At 42.1% G+C, this 24,183-nt stretch overlaps 1 protein-coding gene across 3 annotated transcripts in view; it reads right to left on the reverse strand.

Moving 5' to 3' along the window:
* TPK1 (thiamin pyrophosphokinase 1) overlaps window positions 1-24,183 on the reverse strand; it is a 716,169-nt gene that overhangs the window by 555,521 nt on the left and 136,465 nt on the right. For all 3 annotated transcript variants that reach the window (XM_019509111.1, XM_019509109.1, XM_019509110.1), the window contains exon 2: window positions 11,236-11,310. In XM_019509111.1, the coding sequence (XP_019364656.1) occupies window positions 11,236-11,310 (75 nt within the window). The remainder of the gene's footprint in view (window positions 1-11,235; window positions 11,311-24,183) is intronic.

The following is a 24,183-nucleotide window of genomic DNA, read 5'->3' on the forward strand; positions in this document are numbered from 1 at the left end:
CCCCCCCCCCCCCCTGCCCCCCCCCCCCCGAACTGATGAATTTCCAGACCCATAGGGAGCTCTGCTGACTGGATCGGCTACCAATAAATTATCATTTTTCATGGCATCATTTTGCCACATTCTAGTGGCACACTAATGAGCCACAGTACTTCCTTTGGAAATAAGTGAGCTAGTGCAGTTCTTCATTTACAAAGAAATCTTTACCAAGTGCAGATGCAATTACATAATACAATCTAAATTACCCCTGTGTTGAACTCCCTCAAGTTGTGAAAAGGCTCTGAATTTAAATAAGGCTATAAAAGTATTCAAAAGATTTAAGGTTGTTCCCATAGTTTGAGTTTACATTTTAAAAGGTTCTTTTTCTAGTTTTCATATTCAGTTGCCGCCAGAAGACTGTCTGTCCACAAGTGAAGAGAACAATCTTTTTGAAGTGACAATAAAACTGAATAAAAAATGCTGTGCTAGTTTGAAAACTATCTAACATGGAAATCCACGTTCTGCATTATAGAAAAAGTATAAACAGAAGCCATGCAAGCTTCTCTGACAGAATGCCTCAACCTTTACCAGGAGGGATGTGGCTCAGGTCAAAGGAATGGGGGTCAATTTCTTTGCTCATTAAATATTTGGCCTTTTAACTGACATACGGTTCGTGTCCAGACGAGCACGTGTCCAGACGACCACATACTGCATATTCAGCTGTTGATTTTGTGATGTGAAAGGTTTTAAACTAAAGGCCAGATTCTAATACACCTGTGAGGTGCCTAGGTGAACACAAGCACATAAGTACGATCCTCTTCCACTCTGCTTGAGCCCTAGAAAAATGAACTAATTTATCTACTTCTGAAACATGCCACCATCCTAACCTTAGGACTAAGTCTCAAAAAAGCAGAGGAGGAAACCCCACTTCCCTTTTGCATTAACAGTTTTTCAAGGAATGGAACAGGGTGGCAAAGGACTGCATTTAGGTGACAAGTCTATTTAGGGCACCTAATTGGCGGACTAGGATCTATTCTAGGTGGACTAATTGGTGGACTAGGATTGGCACTGGTAAACGCCAATCACTGTGATACGAGCTATCCAGTTGCTTAGGTAAATTTGTAATAGGAAGATACGTAGATGCTTTTTTTTGACCAAATGATATATTCAAAGTGCTTACAATGTTGCAGAATGTCTGCTATAACTTTTTGCCTCCTCCTCAGATGGGAGTAATAATTTAATTGATTAACATTCAATTGATTTAATTAATTAAATCCATTGCTTAACAAATTGATTAAATTTAATTGATTAAATTAAATTAAATTAATGTTTTAAATTTAATTAATTAACATAATCAATGAGACATGTATCAGTGTATACAATTGACAGTAATTATACTGGGGTAAATGATTTGCTGCCTGTGATCTCAGTCCCCTATGAGGCTTGATCCAGTACATGTGCTCTCTCCGGCTTGCTGCCTCTGGGCCCATACATCCTGTATTTTTTCTGTACACTGGAATAGCTTCAAAAGGAGGAGCGGAGAGTAACCTTTGTCTTCAACCTAACGTTACAGTCTGGTATTTAGGAGTCTGCTAAGAGGTGGGAACTGTGAGCTTCAAACCCCTTAGGCTGAAACCACTGAATCTGAGTCTTCCCACAAATGCTTTAACTACTATGCAATTATAGAAAAGGTGTGTACCACCACTAGCTCCACCTTCTTGTCTTTGGATCACATTTCAAAAAGACTAATGCGAGTCCCTGCTCAGTTCTTTGGAAGAATACACGTAGGTTCCTACCCTCAGGAGACAACTTCAGACTCTAGAGCGCACGTGAGAGGAGGCACTTCCCTGCAGACATAATTCAGGCATCTAAACTCTCTAGATGAAGCAGGAGTTCAGAGGCACCACATGCTTAATGCTTCCTAGTGGGTTGGTCAAGGCAGCTACTTGTTCACTGGGTAGACCTGAGGTGTCTAACCCTCACTTAAACTGTATAAGGAGAGCATGTGGCTAATTTCATATGCTACAGAACAGCACTATAAATGAGGTGAGAATTTTCTCTCTAAACCATCTAAATTGGGAAATGCCATATTCAACTTTAATGCTGCATGTATACAGTGGAGTCGTATCTTATGCGGGCGTTACGTGCTGAAGTCACCGCATAAGGAGAAAATCGCGTATAGTTGAAATCGCCCTTCCCACTGCACTCCTTGCCCCTCTCATCCTCCTCTGCGTCGTCCCGCCAGGGCAGCCAGCTGAGCATGAGCGAGCTGCCATCCCCCAGCCATGCCGGCATGTGCAGGCAGTACCGTGCGGTGCCGCACTACGCGCCCTGCCCTGGCTGGCACCCGGCGGCCAGCCCCAACAGCCGAGCGCGTATAGCTGAATTTGCGTAAGTTAAACATGCATAAGATGCAACTTGACTGTACATAGTATTTGGGGGTTTTCTTCCCTCCCAAATATCTATTCACTTGCCAGCTGTATTTACAGCTTACATGCAGCAAGGTTTTTCTCAGCAGACCGTAACCAAATGCATTCACTGGGGAAAACAAAAACTTTTACTTACAATGCACTTGAAGAGTAAATCCCCCTTCAGGCACAGCAAGCAGTAAGGAGGAACATCCTATCAGTCAAGCAGCCAAATCAACACCGTGATAGTCTCAACTGGCACAAAATAGTTAAGCTGTTCAGTGGCTGAGTTCCTCATTATGACCAACATGGTAATAAAGCAATCACGACTTAGAAATTGAAGGTTACCAACCTAGCAAGATCTGGGTAAATTAAAAAGTGAAGATCTACTTTTAAAAAGCTAATTAAAATAAAGTCACTAGGCCAAGACTAATGGAGAGGTGTTTGAATCAGTACAGGTTCTTCTTTTCAATGCACATCAGTTAAGCCATTTAAACTCCTGTACCTCCCCTCCTCAGATTTTCTTCCTTCCATTGCATTCTCCCTTCTGCTTTCTTCCCTGATCTTTCTTTCTCCATCTCACTATTTCATCCTATCCCTTTTCTTCACCCTCTGCCTAAGATGACCATCTGCATTCCAAGAAAATAAGGAACAATTTAATAAAAAATGCATGAGAAGCTATTAAAAAAATACAAACATCTGACAATATTGTATTGGAGATAAAATTCACATATGCATATCCATAAGAAATGTTTAAGAGCCACCAGTTAAATATCTGCCAAAATGTTCAATTTCAATGAAAAGAGAACATATTTTCTGTGAAAATTGTTATACAAATTACGCTCTATATTTCAGCCAGCTCTAAGTCCAGTATCTGAACATGTGCATCATTATAATTTGAAATGGTGGGATTTTTTTAATCTGTTTCTTTTTTAGTCTCCAACTGGATCTAGGCCTGGGACATGCCTGGAAATAGCCATGTCATTTACCCTCGCCCAGAGGACCACCTCCAGAGCTCTGTCTCATGCCCTATTGTCCCCAGGTTGTCCCAGCTACCTCTGCTCTTCCATGTGGCAGCTGCTCTCTCAGCAGGCTTGCCCCTCATCATTTTAATCTTCTCCCTGTCTTTATTCCAAGGTAACTTTGCCTCAAGAACCTTATTTCCTTTCTAGATGCCTGTGGTACAGCCCCATTCCCATTCTACGTATTATACCAATGGAACTTCAACAGCTGTCTTTACACTGTTATAAACCTTCTCCACCTCTCAAATTATCTATCCATGCCTCTCAACAGCTGTATTACTGACCTGTAGCTTCCCAACTCTGTTGCCAAGACAATACTTAGATGAACTATTTGCAACTCCTTTTTTTTTCCAGCTGCCCACTCCCTTCAGCATTGCTCCAGGTGCTCTACAGCTTCCCTTTGATAATACTTTCCAAAGCTGCCTCTCTCAAAAGTCCTCTGGGAAATATTGTGGCAACACACTGTCTAGCATGATGCTATCAAAGACTTCCAAACAGGAAAAGTTTTGTGAAGAGAAGTTTTCTAATGGAATTGGCATCACAGCTCAGTAGAAAAAGCATTGTAATAGCCTCCTATTTTTTCTTTTGCTCTAATCATAAGCTTTTTCCTTAGCGCTTCAAAGCAACTCTCTATTGCTCTGTTACTCTGAACTAAAGCTCAGCAGGGTTTAACTTTTCAAAACAACACAAAGGGAGTTCTTAATTATTCATTATTTTTCCATTTTTCAAAACACATACTAATCTCAAATTCTTTAAACAAAGAAAATCTCCTTTTATATCTCAGCATTTCCTGTTGCTGGAATTGCACAGAATCAACAGAGCAACAAAAGAGACTAATGTTGGGGCTACCCATCAGTGTTAGGCAAAGAATTTACTATACCCGTACTACCACCAATAAAAAGACTGAATGATAGGGTATGGTATAGTAGGACTTTGTTCTGTTCTTAATTCTGCTAAAGAGTTACTGGGTAATCTTGGACAAATCAACTAGAGGGATGAGTAAAAATGGCCAGTAATTGTGGATACCTCAGTGGTGAGATGTCAAACACAAGGTATCCAAGCTCCAGTTTTCAGAAAGTGCAGACTATCTGCACCCCTTAGGAGTAGGATCCACCAAAACTTGAAGCTTTAAAGTTTCTCCATTTTCTAAAATGAAATGTAAACATCTCCATTCACCTTTAGAAAACTTCAGAGTTCATTTTCTTGATTCAGCAAATATTACACAATGAGTCACTGGCAGATTTAGGCCTAGAAGCTCTTCAGCCAAATTCTCAGTTGACAAAAAACATTGAATTTCCAAAGTTGTGGCCATTATTACTTTGCTTTCAAGCTTAAACAACAATGATGTCTAGATTAATCTGAGCAAGCTTTTGTTGCTTTTAGTAGTACATCCTAGAGCCTTTATTTTCAAGGAAGCTTGAAATAACTTTTCTCAAGCTCCTGTAGTTAAAGAAAATTAACTCACTGCATGTAGTCCAATATCAAACCTTCTACACTAAAGAAGCATGGTTTAAAATCTATGAAAAGTTTATAAAGCACTACACTTAAGATACTAAACATGAACTAGACATCATGTTCTTGATTTGATTTAAATTTTTCAAATATACCCAATTGCTGAATTACTAGGCGCCCTGAAGAGGATAAAGTTATGCTGAGGCCAACAGTAAGAGTTACTGCTAGTCTGGATGCCTGCATGGAATGGCTATAAAGCACACAAGTCCATGTGACATCCCAATCACCGTTTTTATGAACATTTTCCTATTTATTAATAGTAGCTCCTCTAAATTCTCTCAGGTTTTATGCCAGCTGTCAATTCTGGGTCTGGTATGAATATGAAATACATTAAACGTAAGTTCAAATGGAAATGATGAAAATAAAAGGTGAAGAGAAAGTACAAGCATATGCCAACATGGCAAGTTCATTGCAAACAAATAATAGGGCGACTGAACATATATATGCATTCAGTAATTTCAAAGGTTTGGGTGAACTGCTCCAGCAAATTCCATCTTGAAGAAACTAAAGCAATGAAAGAGATGGTATCAATCACAGAAGAGAAAACCCAACAATTTATACCTAGGGGGCAGTAAGAATATTCCAGTAATACCGTGGAACTACTGTATCTGCTCTCTAGCTTTGAGCATTCAATCAGTTCCAGGAAAAAGAACATACTACTCTCCTGTGGCCAGGCAGGGTTGCCCCTGCTGAGGCAAAGACCCCTTAACAGTCATCACCTGGGACAGGTGCTTCCTTCACCCTGCCTTCGTTAAACCACTGAGGAAAAGACTGACAGGCAACATAATAAAGCTCAGCAGGCACACTGAGACCCAAATGCCTGTCAAAGGAGGAAATCCACATGAAAGAGAAAAGCTTCTTCACACCAGCAGTGTAACAATAAGCACGGACATCCAGGGCAGCTGCCCCACACAGGGGCAGCAGCAACTTCTGGTGCCATTGCTGCTGTGATTGCAATTGTCTGGCTCTGGCAAAAGCTGCTTTTTTTTCACCCCCACTACTGGTGCCCCTGTCACCTAGTTTAGCTACACTACTACCTCACACTGCCCATAACCAGGATAGTACTTGTCAAAGGCATGCATATTTTCTGATGCTTCCTGAAATTGATTCTGAATTCAAAGATGTTAAGAGACAATTACCATCATCTAGGCTGACTTCCTGTATAATGCAGTCCTCAGAATTCTTCTGGTAATTCCCCACCCATCAAGACCTGCTCTACGCACATTTCCAGTACCAGCCCTGCTTAATCATCATTCAACAGACAGCCCACAAGTCAAGATTTGGCTGGCCCTTGTGCTCTGAGAGTGTGCTGGTAATATATTCTAGTGCAGCAGCTGGGGGATGTTATTTAGCATGAGTGACTAATATTTAAAGTAATCTGAGTTGCTCTGTTTGATTTACAATGTTCTGTGACAGCCTTTATTTTCTGATGAAACCACAACCTGCTACAGGGGTGGCACAGCTCCTAACATGCTGCGTTATTAGTGGATTGAAAAGCTACCCACAAATATGCCTTTCTTACACAAAATACATGCATAATATCTTATTTCTACCCCCTAAAAACACAACTGTATTAATCAATACACCAATCTAGATAAATCCACATTTATCAGTAAGCCCTTGCATATAAGACCACCCAGCTGAGTTTTGGACAGAGTCTAAGGAAACACACTTCCGTCATAGATCTTTCTCTGAAGAAGCTGTTTACCAGCACTGCCTGGCACTCCTAGAAATACAATGCTGCATGGGAACTTCATCAATTCCCTGTAGAAAACTACCATATTACTCTGACTCTAAATAATAATGCTATTTTTTCAATGCATAACTTCTGCTCTTTATAGCTTTTAATGCCAGTGCTTCAACAATGGAATGTATTCTAGAATGCACAGTCATTCAGTTTTCTACCATCAAATGAGGGCACACAGGCAATTCAGGAGTATTAGAGTATTAAGAATTATTAGGACAACCTTTGCCAAAGCAAGAAGCAATAGTACATGTTCAGCTTAAGAAAGTTTCCAGAAGGTGGGCGTGCATCACCTTGTGAAGATCCAATGCCTTTTAATAAGGTATTTCAAAAAGGGCACCAAAAATGAAGGCACTTAGAACTACCACTCACTTTTGAAACTCCTGGTCTACATAGCTATCTCTTTTTTTTAACTGACATTAGCAAGAAAAAATGAGAATTTCAGAACCTTTCATTAACTGCTCTTGGCAGAAGGCCTCTGTTGTTTCAGGTCAAACTGAGTTTTTGTACCACCTGCACAGATAACATAACAACTAAAACAAAATTATGTGTTTTTTTCTAGAAACAATACTGGAAGTTTAAGCAGATGCAGGTCATGTGTATTAAGTGTAAAATGAGACCTGGCAAAGGTCACTCAAACTGAACAACCTCTCACAAGCATAACTGTGCAAAGGAGACTGTTCCTGCTCTAAGGAAACTAAAACTCATACAAATCCTACCCTATCCCATGAAGAAAGGCTGAAAGCCATGGGATTCTTCAGTCTGGAATAGTGCAGGCTCAGGGGAGACCTGGTGGCTACCTATAACAACACAAGGGGTGTGCATCAGGATTTGGGAGAATGTCTGTTCACCAGAGTGCCCCAAGGAAAAACAAGGACCAACAGTCATAAACTCCTACAAGATCATTTTAGGCTGGACATAAGAAAAAATGTCTTTACTGTCTGAGCCCCCAATAGGAATAGATTCCCTCCAGATGTGGTGCAGGCACCTACTCTGGACTTATTCAAGAAACGCTTGGATGCTTATCTTGTTGGGGTCTTTTGACCTTAGCTGACTTCTTGGCCCTGGGGCAGGGGGCTGGACTTGATGATCTTCAAGGTCCCTTCCAGCCCTAACATCTATGAAATCTATGAAACACAACCACTGACACATTCCTTTGGGAAACACCTTCAGAAGAACCGGCCATAGACTTCTGCTGCTAATCGGATGCAAAAGAAAACAAAGGCAGGAGTTTCCACAACAAAGTTCTGATGGAGCTTTACTGCTCTGTGCTAATTTTCTGTTTGCTGCAACCCCATTCTTTCATGTCCTTCACAGTCTTCACTTCAGCTTCATTTTTCATCTGTCCTTTACCCCTCACCATTTTCCCTTCTCCACGTTTCTTTCCATTTATCTTGTCCCTTTTAACTAAAGCAAACAAGCTTTAAAGAAAAAAAGCCAAAAGAAAACAAACCCACCATCACTTAAGTAAGAAATCTAAATTTTTTGCAATGCCTGTATAGAATGTACCCCTCCCACACATTTCATTTACCTTGCTATTTAGACAATAATGTCTTTGGGTCACTGTAGAGTGCCTAGCACAATGACAACTCATTCTTGTTTGGGGTTTTTATGGCACTACAGCAGTAAATGTCATTCCTAATGATGAAATAATAATATTAATAGTGACGGAAGAGATCCATGTACAGCATGCCTGACGAGCCAATAATAAAAGGTCAGATGAAAGTGGTGGTGCCCTTGGCCTCTGGTGTCTTACTACTGGAGTAGGACAGCCCTGTTGGGAGGATTGGTGAAGCCTGTTAACCATACATGCCTAGTAAGTGCTGAAGCCACATTTCAACTGCCTTCATAAAGCACAGGGGAAGAAGTTTATGCAAACTTATTCAGTTCAAAGTAGTTCTTTGAAAAGTATGTCAGTAAAAATAGCTTCCAGGCAAGACTGTAATAAAACAGAGGCTAATTAGATATAACAACTGATTCTTGAGGTCAAGTGAAGTTACACCAGGGATGAATTTAGCCCAGAATGTCCACACTTACCCATGTGAGACTTAACTCAAGACATAGAAAAATATGTGGATCATATCACACCTTCATTCTTCCTAATGCAAAGCAAGAGGACTAATGAAACAAGTTACCTTGTTAAAAGGATAGCATCCATTTGAAAATAACATTTCTGGCTGAACATTCTGTGCCTAATGTAGCATCGCTGATTGCTATAACTGGCAGAAGCTACTTGACATTTTTCCCTCCCTCCCAAAAGTTCTTTTATTCCTCTGCACACTTTGTGCTTTGCCAGTCCCACTACTTCCCCTGTATCATCACAAAGGGTTGGCTTTTCAGGAACTAAATTTGGCCAAGAAACACAATTTCCAGGTCAAAGAAAAAGTTGATTTTTCCATGATTGATTTCTGTCCAAATCAGAAGGGTAGAGAAGTGCAGGGTCCCAGCCCTGGGGAAGCCCAACCAGAGTGGATGCCCCAGAGTTGCCAACCCTGGAAGTACCTGGTCAGCAAGCTAGGAAGATAGGCAGGTTCCACCAGAACTTTGTCCTGGCTTCAAGACACGCAAAAGTTCCACAAACAAGATAGCTGAGCCCTAGTGAACCAATGTGTTCATTAGGAAATTTCCTTTATCTCTGTAAGCCCAAGTTCTATTGACCTTCAGTGGGATTTATGCTATCAACAATCATGGCATATCTGAAAGTATGTCTGGATACTGTTAAATCACACCAAATCAGATAACAAAGGAAGACTGAAGCAAAGGAATACACTCAGAATACAAGCCATTCTTATATATTCCTTTAATATGTATTTTTTTCTTTCTTTATTAAAAGGCATTTGAATTCAGACATACAAAGTATACCTGACAGCTCCTCAACCTTAGTATTTTTAGACAGTAGATTTCTTATGGAAACTGTAATGGAAGTGGATTGTGAAGAGGGATTTTAGGAAGAAAGAAGTAATACTTAAGTAAATCTGTTAAAGAAGGATGTTCCATGTATTAAGACTTTTATGAGAGAAGGAGACAAGTTCCATGTATTAAGACTTTTAAGAAAGAAGGGCCAAGGTTAACTTCACTTACTGAGGAAGCAGCTTTAATAAGGCATTTTTGAATGATCTCTAAGCAGCTGACAAGAAACTTGCACTTCATGAAAAATAAGGAGGTAGTGGAAGGGTGTGGTGAAGAAAAGAGACAAATAGACAGTGTGACTTACCCTTGGCTGCCCATGACACGTCGCAGAGGCAAGAAACAGCAGCCAGAGGAGGGAGGGAGAGCTCAGTCTCCAGATGCCAATTCAGAACTGATCTGGCCCTGGAAACAAAACTTATTTAAAACGATTCCAGCTGCTGTTGCAGCCCCAGCAATAGAGGGAACCCAGCTCTGATCTATGCTTTTACCTTTCCCATAGGCTAATATCTTTCTCCAAGAGCACCTGGGAAAGAAAGATCTGTAACCAGGAAAGAGAAGGCCTGCCTGGGGACAATGGTTCAAGGTCCCCATTTTGTGCAATTCCATTATGACCTATCAGTTCTACGGACAAGACTCACGGTATTTGTCCTGGGAATAAAACCCTTCTGCAGAAGAGCTTCTGCAAAGAGAGATTTCCACCTAAAAGCAATTCCCTGGATTTTGTTACCAGAGACAATCTGGCCAGCTGCTTTTTGTCTAAACCTGACCCTTTTCCTGGGGCTTGGCTTCACTAGTAACTCAAACCACTGGCAAGACATAAACCTCTCCATCTTCATTTGGCCACTCCTAATGTATCTCTCTAAAAACCCTCTATGCCATATTTTAGTGTCCTACAATCAGAGCCACACCCACTCCCCCATATCTCAGTGGCAGAATTAACAAGACCCATCTGCCACAACCAGGTAGCAAGCTTATCTCTTCAAGATTCCATACCTATCCCTAGGTAATACCCAGGTCCCATGGCTTAGCAGGAACTGGATTTTTTTCCTAGAAAAGCTTGTGAAGGATTAGGTTTCTCCAGTACAAAATTAATAGCTTCAACCCTGTAAAGACTTGTATATTGTTGCAAAATATCAGTTTATTATAGGCTATCATGGCACAGATGATTACCACTGCAATATGATGCATTTCTAACAAAGGGGGAGAAAAATCCTGCATTTTTAATACACAAAGTGCATGGTTCATTTTGTTTTGATTCAAATTAACGTGTTTTGCTGATGACCTTTGGGGAACAGTTGCTTCTTAAGCCATAAATGCACCATTGATCTATTGCACTTTGTCAGCAAAACAAGGATCATTCCTAAGATGCCTCTGAAAATCTACAGAGAGTCTTATTTCACAGGAGCATCCTTTCTCACACAGACACCTTATCAGTCCATAAAGTTCCTACTGACGTAAGAAATGCAGAGATGCAGAATTTGCATAATCAGCTCATTTGCTGCATTCAGCAACCAGGGACATATTCTTGCTGATTCACACTCTCACTGGAAGGTTGCTCGAGTTAGTAGAAATTGCCATATTGAGATTCAATGGGCATCAGGTAAATTAGCTGGGCAGCAGCTAAATAAATAAGCAAATGAAGATGTATGTAAGTTATTATTACCTTTGCTCCACAGACGGTCAAAATGACCTTTGTCCAAAGGCTGGTTAAGAACCACGAGGCAAAACTTCAGGTCTCCTGTAAGAGAGATGTTGTTTCTCATTAACAAGTAAATTGATTTTTCCCTTTCATTCTCTTTGTTTTGCTTGCTGGCTGCTATTCCTCCCCGTTTAATTTTCAAGCAGGAACCCTGGAGCAGACTTCACTAATTCCCTTTCTTCTTAGGTTTCATCATTTCAGATACAGAGAAGCTGCCAGACATGCATTAGGCACAGTTTGCTTGGTAGCTTTCTATCAAGTCCTTTTCATTTATGAAGACTTATCAACTGAAGGCCGCCCTCACATAGGACCCCACATCTGTGTAACTCTCATATATAAACCCCGGTTCTGTTGTTGCCATCTATGCCTGGCATTTAGTGCTATTAGCTTTGTCCTGGGTTCTATTAACAAGGGAATCTGGTGTTGATATAAGGCCAAGTTCTCCCCTCTGATCTACACAGCAGATCTAGTCTCTGACAGTATGCTTTTCCCATGAACACACCACTCCCACTGACAGCAACAGTACCTCCATCTGCATGGAAAACACAAAGAACAGGTAGTTAGGCCAAGGCTATAAACAATGCTGATTAAGTCCTGTCAGCAGTGGGGTATTAGCAGCCTGGAAACCAGCTGGCTCCCTTAGTTTTAAGGTTTCTAATATAGTCATGTCTAGGGCTGCAATGAGAAGACTTATAACAGGGGTGTACATGAGGGTTTGGGGGAATATCTATTCACCAAGGCCCCCCAGGGGAGGATAAAAAATAATGGGCACAAGCTGATTGAAGAGCGCTTCAGGATAGACATAAGGAAAAACTTCTTTACAAGCTGAGCACCAAGGGTTTGGAATAGGCTCCCCCCAGAAGTGGTAGTCATCCACCTTGGCGATCTTCAAAAAATGTCTTGACGCCCACCTTGCTGGGGTCATTTGATCCCAGCAGTCTTTCCTGCCAATGCGCAGGGGAGGCTGAACCCAATGATCTATAAGGTCTCTTCCAGCCCTTAACAGCAACAACTATGAAACTGTGAAAAGGAACCATGAAAGCAATCATGGAAGTAACTAGTTCCTATCAATTCCTTAAAAACGGTCTTTTGATAGCTGCTTACACTTCCTCAGTTCCCTGCGAATTAAACAGCACAGTTAGTTACAAAAAGATAGTTGCAGTTGCAATTACCCTGTAGTTAAAGAGTAGCAATGAAGTTACTAAGTAGACAAGGAGGCTAAAAATTACTATGCATTTAACTGACATGCACTTATACTGTAAGCAGCAGGCAACAAACCTGAGTGTTATATTCAGCAGTTAACCAAATTATGCAATTATCCAATGTGCAAAAAAGGGAACATACTGTATTTGTGTGTATATATAGTTTCTCTCTGTCTCTCCTTTTTAGCTTGTGTCTGTTTCCACGGTTATTCTATAACCTAAATCCCCCTGCTGGAATCAGGGAATTACCAGGACATACCCTCACCACCTCAGTTCTAACCAGTCAGCATTCCCACCGTCTAAACTAGCTCTTGAACCAGAAAAAAAAAGAGAAAAAACATACAAGATGTAAAAGTTTTAAAGTAAATGGAAACCAGATATTCCATATGCTGCTCCAGGGAGAAAATGCAACCCCCCGAGCTTATTAGTGTTAGATGTGCTGGGATCTGCATTTATTTCATTTCCTAATTATCTTGCCTATCATATAGAAATACAAGTTTCCCCTGGAGCTTGATATCCTTAGGCAATCAGGTTAATGAAATGTATTTGGTCATGTGAAGCCACAGTAATTGCAAGAAGAAATCCTCTATTGCTAGGTCTTTTGGGCCTCTGAGCAGATTTAGTAGAGCAGGAGGTAAAGAAGGGCTAGAGGGAAACATGCATCCTAAGTCATAAGAGAGTGTAAGTGAACACAAAGGTGTTGAAATCTTTCTGAAGGTGGATGAAGGACTTGAAAAGAGCTTTAAAAATAGGAAGGACTATTAAATTGAGAGACAGGTGAATGTGTCCTCTGAGTCAGAGGACGGGCATGCAAACAAACATACATGAGTGTCAATATGTGATATCAGAAAGCACAATATTACACAAAATTTCCATGTGTGCTGGGCGGGGAAGGAGGGAGACACAGACGCGGGGAAGGAGAGCCATTAATAACACAAGAGTACCACCCAGCAGCTCTGCTATAACTGAGAAATGGTTGTCTACCCCTGGTAGAGTCTGGAAAGAGGTTACCAGAAAGGAGATCAGTGAGGTTGGAGCCAATATGGCCTAGTGGATGGAGCACAAAGACTGGGACTCAGAAGATAGGTTCTTTTCTCGGGTATTTCATTGGCCAGAAAGCCAGCGCACCTCGCGCTGCATCAGTTTCCCTGCCTGTAAACTGAGATGATTATAATGAACTTTGCGAAGGGCTTTGAGATCCACTGATGAAATCACTGTTATAAGAGTTTAATAGTATTACTAGTAAGGTACTGCTTACTAATAAAGCACAGAAATCAATTGTTGCTTATCTTGCATTCCATATGCTATGTGAAATCATATGGCCGTATACACATATTTACTTAAATATGCAGTGGGCAGCAGCATAACCTTGGCAGCTGCCACAGCAGGCATTCAATGAACACTTCCCAAATTCTCTAAACTGGTGGTACTAAACCGTTTGGGTGCTATGGGCCAAATCAGTGGGGTGAGGCAGATCTGTGGGCTGGATGGAGCCTCACGCACTAGAATAAGACCCTGGGACTAAGTACCAACCCTTCCCTGCCCCAAGTGCCAGGACCAGGCCCTGGGGCCTGGTCCAGTACCACCCATCCTGCTCTAGGAATAGTTCCCGAGGCCCTGGCACTGCCCCTCCCATTGGGATTGGTCTCCAGGAGCTCAGAACTGTCTGTTCCTGTCCCAGTGCACTAAGGACTGGGTCACTGGGACCTGGCACCACCCCCTCCTGACCTTCCAGACAGAGATAGGGCCCTGGGGCCCAGCACTACTGCCTCCCAGCCCCCTGCATACCAGGATTGGGCCCTGGGGCTACATTGCCCATCTGGCTCGATGAGCTGGGATTGGGTGCCTACTCCAGCATGAAGGACCTGGGGCTCCTCACAGGTTTGGAAATTTGGTGATGGGGGAGCAGCACCACAGCTCTCCTGACGCCATATTTACGGACCCATGGGGAGCCCTATGGGCTGGAAAACATAGGGCCACAGGCCAGGGGTTGAGCACTGTAGAACCTGGAAATTCCTCGATAAGACTTGCTCCCCATTCCAACTCTTAATTAAAGTTACTGCAGTCTTCTAGCCAGTGCCTGTGTAATGTACACAAGGGCAGAAGCTAACAGCAAATCTGTGTGGTGGAAAAGAGGGGGTAAGGAGACTCCTGGGAGCATGGGAAAGGTGGGTGGAATTCTCTTTTGTACCAAATTTGAACACGGTCTTTACCCTAGCAGTTTACCCTTGTACTTGAACTTACAGAGAAGGTGGGAACAACATTCAAACTAAGTAACAATTTGCAGCTGCAAGTGGGACCTTGGCAACAGAGCTGCTAATGATAGTTAAGCAAGCGAGGCTGCTACTAAGCACAATAGTTCAGTGATACCCTCCGCTGAAACCGCTTACTTAGGCGACCAATCAAAAAAAGAGCAAATACCAGGGTTTCTTTTATTCATACAATAAATATAAATAGACATAGAGACTGCAAGGTTACTGTAATAAGCAAATCACAAAATTTGTATATCCAGGCCCATGCTCAATCCTTCGCTAAATGTGCACATGGCAAATAAACCAGAGCATTATGAATTTTAACCTCTTAAACCTTTATACATTTTTGGAGCCACCTTCTTTATGTTAGAAAGGTACTTTGAAAATGCTGGCTCTGGTTTTAGATGCTCAGACTGAGACAGAGGTTTGTTTTCAGAGATTGACTTTTATTAGTAGAGAACAGATTGACTTTTATTAGTAGAATACTAAACATCCAGTATTCCCTGACAAAATTACAGAAGCTCATCCTGGACTGGCCAGAGCATGCACTGCATGCTGCACGCATCCCAGAACAGCCATAATCAGCACAACATGTGGCACAATCCAGCCAACAGAGGCACTTCCTGTAGTGTGCATCCCATACCGGCCACAGCAGGCACCATGTGTGTGAGATAGTGCCACCCCAGCCAGATTATGCCACATGTGGTGCCTGTTCCAGGATCTGCACCACAAGCAGTGCCTCTTGTTGGTCCAGAACTGTGCTGCTCCAGCCAGTCTGGGACTCCCACTGTATGCAGCAACTGGAGAACCTGGAATGGGCACTACATGTGGTACATGTCCAAAACTAGTGCTGGCAGATGGGAAATGAAGGGAGTGGCCTCTGGACACGCTAGCACACATCCTAAAGTGGCCTGAATGGGTCCACATGCAACACACATACCAGGCCCTACCCCTGAGGCCAGGCCAGCACATGTGAGTCAGCTCAGATCTAGGAACTGCTTTAGGGCTGCCTATACACGTGCTCAGAGGTGTGTGGGGAACATTTCAACTAGAGCAGTTCCCAGACAGCCACTCTAATTAAAATGCCAAATCGTCACATGTATTAAGCTCCCATGCATTTAAAAATGGCCACGGGACACTTTATCTAAACCTTATTTGATGAGGTTTAATTAAAGTGTCCCACAATCATTTTACCAGACACAGGGGCTTAATACACATGATGCTGCAGCGACACTGGAGCATTTTAATTAGAACATGGAGCAGACTTGATTAATCAGAGTATGGAGCAGACTCCAACACGTTCTAATTAGTATGCCAATGTGCATGTGTATAGGCAACCTAGGGGCTTATCTTAGATACTCATAATTTACAGTGAATCAAGGTCTGGCCTAAATTCAGCAGTAACTAAAGTGGAGATCACTGAGGACTGTGAACCAGTACAACATATGGCAACCAAAAACATGGCAGCTAGAGAAAAAAATGCACTGTCACAGAGCACTTAAGTGCCCTGCTTCTTTAGAGAGGGGCAACTGCTAGGAAAGAGCCCTAGCAGTGAGTGAGGAGCCCCAGATGCCAGTGCAACCAAAGTTAGCTGGTGACCCACACCTGCCAGCAGTCAGCTGACTGGAAGGGGCAGGGCCTGGTTCACATTTAAACCCTAGGGCTGGGGCAAGGCTGGCAGTTCCCCGCCAGCAGCTAAGGGAGAAGGAGCTCTGCCAGAGCAAACAGAGGGGAGAAGCCTGATTGCACGAGCAGCTCCTGATTGCTGTTATGGGATGGAAAATTCCCTGGTAGGGATGGAATGATGTTTAGCCGGATGGCTTAGATTTTATGTTATAGCCCAGGGGCTTGTGTTTTGTGTTTTCTGTTTAGAACTAGAGGTTTGGGTGAAGCTATCAGGGGTTGAAGGAGACCTCATAGGGGAGCCACGGCCACGTGGAGACCCCAGCCCCAGAGAGGGGGGCCAGTGAGAAGCCTCCAGAGATGGGGGCCAGTGAGAAGCCTCCGGGTGGGGGCAGCATTGACGAACGCCCAGTGAGGCACCCATTGAAGCAGGGCCACGGAGAGCCCAGGGAGGACAAGGGGGCCAGAGTATAGTAAGGCCCAGACTAACCGATGTGAGTACCATCTGTAAGGCTTGGGCTGTGGTGTAGGGGAGGAAAGGAGCAAAGGAGCTGCAGATAGCACCCCCTTGCATCAGGGCAGTAAAATGGGCAGCCTGCCACTTAATTAACATCTTCTAATTAAGCAATTAACAACAAGGCATGGCAGGAGAGAAGGCGGGCAGTTGGCCCATAACAGGTGGGCGGGGTCACCAGTGGACAGACCCCCAACAGGCACATCTGTCACATGCACGATACCATTGTTCCATGTGCTCTGCTTCAATCTACTTAAAGGTAATTACTCCTTAAAAGCTTTTAATAGATTAGGAAGTATTTCCCTCATGGAATTCTTCCATTAGCCACAGAAACAGTCAGGAGCTGAAGATGAGCAAAACTGTGCTCTTTGGGATGAGGGAAAAGAGAGATTAAGAGAATTCCAGACTAGCACCCAGCATAAAAATAACTTGCAAACAGCCCCCTGATTTGGATACCTCCAGTGAGATGGCATTTGCTGACCTCTGTTGTTGCAGAGGGGCACAAGAGAGAGCTGGTCCCTTGTGTATCTGCTTACAGTTTTAATGTAATTTTCCCTTTTATTATGTACTTTTCCTGCAGCTTTTGCAGACTGAGCAAATCCAGCCATCTGCAGCAGTGAGGAAAGAAGAATAAATCCTCATGTACAGTACAAAGCTGAAAATATCAGACACAGCTTATTTTTGGTGCTTACACACACGCAAAGGCAAAAAGGACCCTGGTCCAAAATGTCAGACCTGCCCCAATTTCAAAAACATTCATTCTGAAGTAATTAAGTGGCTCTGATTTACCTTCTGATTATATAAAAGGAAAGCCTCTGTGTATTTAACCAATGACAAGCTTGTTAATTCCCAGTTCCCAGGCATATCCACATTTTCCTATTCATTTATTCTTATCCAAATGGTTGATAGCACATAAGATTCTCAAACATCCACTACTGCATTTATGGGTATAAATAATAAGTGCACAACTGGATCAGCAGGCAGTTGTGCAACCATGGCCATAAAGTGGAGACATAATTAAGGTAGGAGTGATCATTTGGCACATACCGTTCACTCAGTCCTTATGGGAGCATTACAACCCTTGTTTTGGGATAACCTGAATTATACCTCAGCGGCAGGGTCTGACACCGATTCATGCTCCTTTCTGAACTGAGAACACACGCACACATATCCGGGAGATAAGTATAAGAACCATTATTTAGTTTTGATTTTCATATAAACTAAATAATGGTTCTTATACTTATCTCCAGGATATCTCCACTTAACTAGGTATAAGACCGTTCAACCTCAGAGGCATGATGAAGTAGGTCAGGGCTGTCAACCTGGAAGCCCATGAGCAGTTAACACGTAGCCTGTGGGCCCCAGTGGTCACCTCTCCTAATGCTGCTGCATGATCGCACAGGGCTCAGGGAGCCATGTGCCCACTATGCAGCCCATACGATGGGAGGTGGAGGGGTCATTGCTGCAAGTGGCAGAGGCAGGGGACTGCCGGCACAGCCTGGGGGATGGCTGCCCCCAGTGTGGGGCACACGTGATGTGCAGCCCTTGGCTGCGGCAAAGTTGGACAGCCCTGAAGCAGGCTGTTGCCTAAGAAAGCTCATGCCTCTCCAAAACAGTTCATCTTTAAGATGCCCCCTGCCCTGTCTTTGACCTGACTTCAGATAAGCACAGATAGCCATTTCTCCACATAATTACTGACTCTTTTCCTTTCTGAAAATGGGCCGTTTGTCCTTCTTTCCTATCCAATTCTTACTCAGCTTTACCCCTCCTCTAACTAAATTTTCTTAATAGCCATTTGTAAATGACTTTATCAAAGTCCCTTTGAACCTCTATATAAATTATACCCAACATTTTGCCTTTACCCACAATTTTAGCTCATTCAAAAGAACTCCAACATATCTGAGACACCCCAAATTTACTATCATAAAAGCTTCTTCTCGTGTTCCTATCTCTTTATACTCATCCAGCTGTTTTATGCATATTTATAATATCATTATCAATTTTTTACAGATGTTTCACTTTTCACTGCAGGCTATACCTTTCGCACAAAGCATATTAAAAAAGCATATATATTTGTAAATAAAAAATTTTGTCTGAGATCTGATATAACATACACCTCTTCCTTATTTCCCTTTGGGGTCAGAAAAATTGCTTTAGAAGTTACTCTCCATACTATTGAGTTTCTAGGTTATTTTCAGAGCAGGTGGCAAGTATGTATTATATCAAACAACAAGGCCTTTAGAGAAGACCAGTATTATTCTCATTCTTAGTGGAATGATGCAAGCATGAAGATGCAGCGGGGTAGGTGCTGTGCTAAAATATCACCATGCCTCAGGGTGCTACTCTCAACACCCACTTTTTACCTTCTATTGATTACCCTAAGACTACAAGGATAGGGACAGCGAGGAAGGGAAAGAGCTGCTAACTTCACTGGAAATAAGAAATTTTACCTCAAAATATTTCACAAGACTGAAACAGAAAACAGGGAAAAACCTACATATATTCAGGCAAACAAGGTTCTTTGTGCTCTTCCTGGATGGGTTAGAATAGATATTCTATATATAGAGGTATAGAACATCTATATCTATTCTATCCCATCCAGGAAAAGTACAGAACTGCAGGCACTTCCTCAGCCTGAAGAAGGGTGTTTGTACCTGAATCCTTGCAAAGGAGATTTTTTCCAATTCTCTTAGCTAGTCTAACAAAAGAGATCAGATTCACCCAAAGAATCTTGTCTGCCTGTATCCTTAGACCAACACAGCTACAGCCAATACCCCTGATACATGTGTTCAGAATACTTCCCGATATCCATGTTCTGTGATACCTGATACCCCTGCAAAAATACTGTGGGGGACCTTGCCATATAAACCCCTGGGTAGAGAGCCAAAGTCTTAATATATACTGAGTTTTGAGGGTTCGTGCATATTAAGCAGGACATGAGGAATCAAAATGGGTCTGCTAAAAAACCATCTTTCATGTAAAACTGAGAGTAAAATTCTCTCATGCTATAATGCTATGCTACTCTCAGGTTTAACAGAGGCAGCTTTAGTCTCCAGGGCCCTTTTTCTGGCACCTTCAACCAGCTCTACCTCACTGAAAAAATAAGCAATGATTAGCTTATTATTTCACCAGTGTGAGAGGTAAAATATTGACTTTAATACAAAGAGAGCTAAAGATGTCTCAGATGCATTGTTCCTCCAATGGCTGATGTCCATCTCCTATCCCCTCGCATCTCCCCCCATATCAAAATTCCCACTATGTTTATGATTCTAAAAATATGGTAGAGAATTTATTAGCAGAAAAAATATACAATAGCGGTGACTCTAGGGTGGCTAAGAACAAAGCAAACATGATGGAATAAAACTAAAGCAGACTGCTTTAGGGAGATGGAAAAGATGTTTTGTTCTGCTCTCTTTCAAAACATTGTTTCCAAAAAAATTCCATTTAAAGTTTCAACTTTATTCCTGGAACAATAAGTCTGGTTCCTGCACAATTACAGGGATTGCTAAATCATAGATTGTCAGAAGAGGGTCTTGCCCCTCCACTCAGGGTCTGACTAATCTCCATATTTGTGGTCAGGAAGGAATTATACTCCATGGTCAGATTGATACGAACCATGGGAGTTTTTGCTTTTATCTGTAGTGGGTGGGATGGCCCCTAGACCTGGGATCTCTTACGTGTATACTGACAACATTTCGTAGAAGCATGATGTTGGTTTCATGGTTCTCTACTCCTTTGCCTATAGCCAGTTAAGGTGTTATGTCTGTGTTGTGTCAGAGTTAATGGTAGTCTTATGTAGAGTTTAGATTATGGAGTTGTATAGGATGGTTTGGATAATAGGATGATCTGGCCTCAGGCTGGGAGGTTGGACTAGATGACCTCTGGAGGTCCCTTCCAGCCCCACTTCTCTATGATTCTTTCCCCCCTCCATCGCCCCCCGCCTCCCACAAGAAACAGGATTACACCAAGATAAACTGACCATAGAATATCTACCCAATATCAGTGAACTGGTGAAAGTATGGGAAACTGCATCAAATAAAAAATGATTTTTCAATGCCATAAATTCTACAAAGCAGGCTTTAATGAAGCCAAAGATAAAAGGTTTTACACATCATTCTCAAGATTAAAAATAGTTTTGAGGAGAATAATCTATCATCTTAAAATAGCCAAGACTCTTGAATAATGGTCTCAGTTCTGTTCTCATCTATAGTGGTGCAAATCTAGACTAACTCCATTGGCTTCATCATCTGAATTTCTGTGGCTTTTTATAAGTGCAAATAAGAAAATCGGCAGCTTTTATCTTCTCTAGCACCAGGATTTGAACATAACTTCTAAAGTGAGGAAAGAAAAATCATCCAAACAACTAATTCTATATCTACTGCTCATTAAATAACTTCCTTACTTCTCTGAGTTAGCTTACACACCTTAGTCAATTCAAGCTCTTTCCTGACTCAGCCTGTCAACGTTAGTAATCTTTTCCATCAGGGCTGTCCAACTGGTAGCTTATGAGGCCCACAAGGGGTTAAACTGTGGCCTCTGGACTCCTACCTGGCCATAACTCCCCCTATCCTTCTGGCTGCAACAGCAGCAAGAAGTGCCAGGCTCCCATTCCCTCCTCCGGATTCCACATTCAGCACCCAGAACATGGTGCAGCACAGCATGATGCAGCCTGGGACACTCAGACTGGGGCTAGGGCCCTCTGGCACACAGTGCATCATCGGTGGGGAAGCATCCATGCATGGTCACTGCAGAAGTTGAAGGAAGTGCTTGTAGACACATGCTGGAACAAAGAGGATGTCCATGCAGTGTGTGGCCCTGTGGCTGTGAGGCTGTGACCTCCACTAGTGTGGCCTGCAGGGCATGAAGCCTGCACTAGTGCAACTCATGGGATGTGTGGCCCCCAACCACTCAGAAGTTGGAAAGCTATGTTCCATACAGTCCAGGACTATTAAAAAAAAACAACAAATATTTCCTATTCGGTAAGCAAAGATATAGGGTAGTTCATGCTACATGCCACTATGAAAGAGAAAATAGATGATCCAAATTACATATTATGTTATGTTACATTACGTCACAGCACAAGTGATTTTCCGCTAGTGAAAGTGAGCACAATCCCACTGGAGCTAAACCAATTTAAACCAACTGCAAGTGTGGCCAAAGATCCTTAGAAAGGAGAAAAACAGTTTATTTTTCTGTGGTGCTGAGGGAAAAGACACTTGCCAGCTCTCTGAAACTGCGTCTTCAAATCAGGAGTTTTTAATAGCAGCAAGTATTTAGTTCACAAACACAATCATCTGGAACCACCTCCACATCAAAGAAGAGGCTTCATTAGAAAAAATTAAGCAGCACAATTACCTGAGAATGAGTTCATCACACTTCTGAGCATTATATATCTGCTGAATGGGCTTCTGTATGCTTGCTTTATTTATTTATTTGTGTTGCAACTCCAGAGTCAATAATTTCGCACCTGAACTGCAGATACAATCCCCAAAGGATAATCTAGTCTTTGATGTGCGGAGAATTTTGCAAGTTAAATTTTGATGCAGAGGACCAGATTCTGATTTTATAAGCATCTGCAGGTATCTCAATGATGCCAGGGTAACAGAGATCTGAACTTGGCTCAAAGCATCTTGAAGAAACATTTCTACTGCTTTGAACACCACTCTCAGATTTCCCCTCCCCATTAAAAATATCCTTAACATTACATCATTAGCTGAATTGTTACATTCTGTTGTCTTATACTCAGAAGATTACAAAGGTCTAATTGAGGATAAAATATAACCCTAACCTTAGATTGTAGACTTCTTTCTACTGGTAAAATTGGACCCAAGAAGCCAGTTTAAGTCTCAGATCTGTGATTGGTTTTGCATGACTGGCACTTAAGAAGGGAGAAAAAACCCTAAAAAAATACATTTAAGCTGTAAGGTGCCAAGACACAAATGACCTAGATCCTCAAGATGCTACTTTAGAATCACGTTTCAAAATAGGAATTCATTTTCCACTAAAGTTAACAACAAGGTGCTTATAACATTAAAAATAACAAGCAATCTTCATTCCCTTGCTCTCTTACCTGTACCCTGTTTTCTTGTAGTAGTTAGCATCTCTCTTGCACCTTGAACCTTGTATAAAGCTATAGGGACTCATAAAAAGGCGCAGTGACAAATACAAAATGACCCTTCCCCTCAACCTTTTCTATAATATTTATGTTCAATATTACTATAATTTCCTACACACTTCCACAAACTTGCACTATATTCCTGAAAGTGAAAATGTTCCTTAGAGTTAGGTTCAGAAAAGTCTCTGCCACTGCTAGAATTAGTGCTGACAGCCTCACTTTTAAGATACAGTTAAGCTTGGACCACGATGTTAATTATAGCCACTTTTTATCAATCATTTTGTACTGACATTTACTACCCAGAATCCAAAGCCACCAAACAAGATGTTTAACTTTTCTCTTAAGATTGACAGCCCCTATAATAAACCAGCACAAATTATGCAAGCAGATTACAGACCCTGAAAATATGTTACCAAACTTATAAAATGAATAAGGTAAGTATGCATAACTGACTTCATTTCCTGAAAATGCAGTGTTAAACCCTTCAATGTCTTGTGCTATTAACTTTTTAAGGTAAATTTTAATGATTTTTGCATATTTTGCAGCCATTAATTCTTAAGGTAAATTCCAAGAGGCACAAAAAGAAATAGGGATTTGTGCAAAAAAATTACAGCAGCCTTTATATATATATATAAAAAAACGTGGCATTCGGTCAATAGCTTAATAGTAGGATTACATGAACACATTCAAAACAATCCAAAGCCTAATTTCTCACAGGAATTCTCTAACATGGCTCAAGGGAAACATCGCCAACCTATATCCATTTGGGGACCACTGGTCCTCACACTGGAGTCAAGAGTGAAATACTGTCAGCCGGCTTCAGCTGCTCACTTTGGTACACATAGAGGTTGATTTTCCAGGCTACTTAGTATTTTTTAGCACTTAATATGTTCAGAAAAGAGTTTCTGCTGGCCTCAGTTTTACTTTTGAGTTTTTGCAAATCAGATTCCAGCTGTCACAATTAGGGTACCCAGAAAACAAGGAGCTGACAGGAGCCAGGGGCAGTAGGACCCAGGGGGAGCCCTCAGCAGAACTGAACAGCCCAGCCCAACCCCGCCCACCCTTAGCTATTTCACTCTTTTCCTGCCCCCACCCTCCAGTACCATGCGGCTCCCAGCTGCACTGCCAGGGCTGCACCGTTACATGTGCATGTCTGTGTGTGTGCAGGCAGGGATGGAGTGTCTGTGTGTCTGCGTTCATAGGGCG

This window comes from Gavialis gangeticus, unplaced genomic scaffold (assembly GCF_001723915.1).
Source record: "Gavialis gangeticus isolate Ggan-Ray unplaced genomic scaffold, GavGan_comp1, whole genome shotgun sequence".
NCBI classification, from domain to species: domain Eukaryota; kingdom Metazoa; phylum Chordata; order Crocodylia; family Gavialidae; genus Gavialis; species Gavialis gangeticus.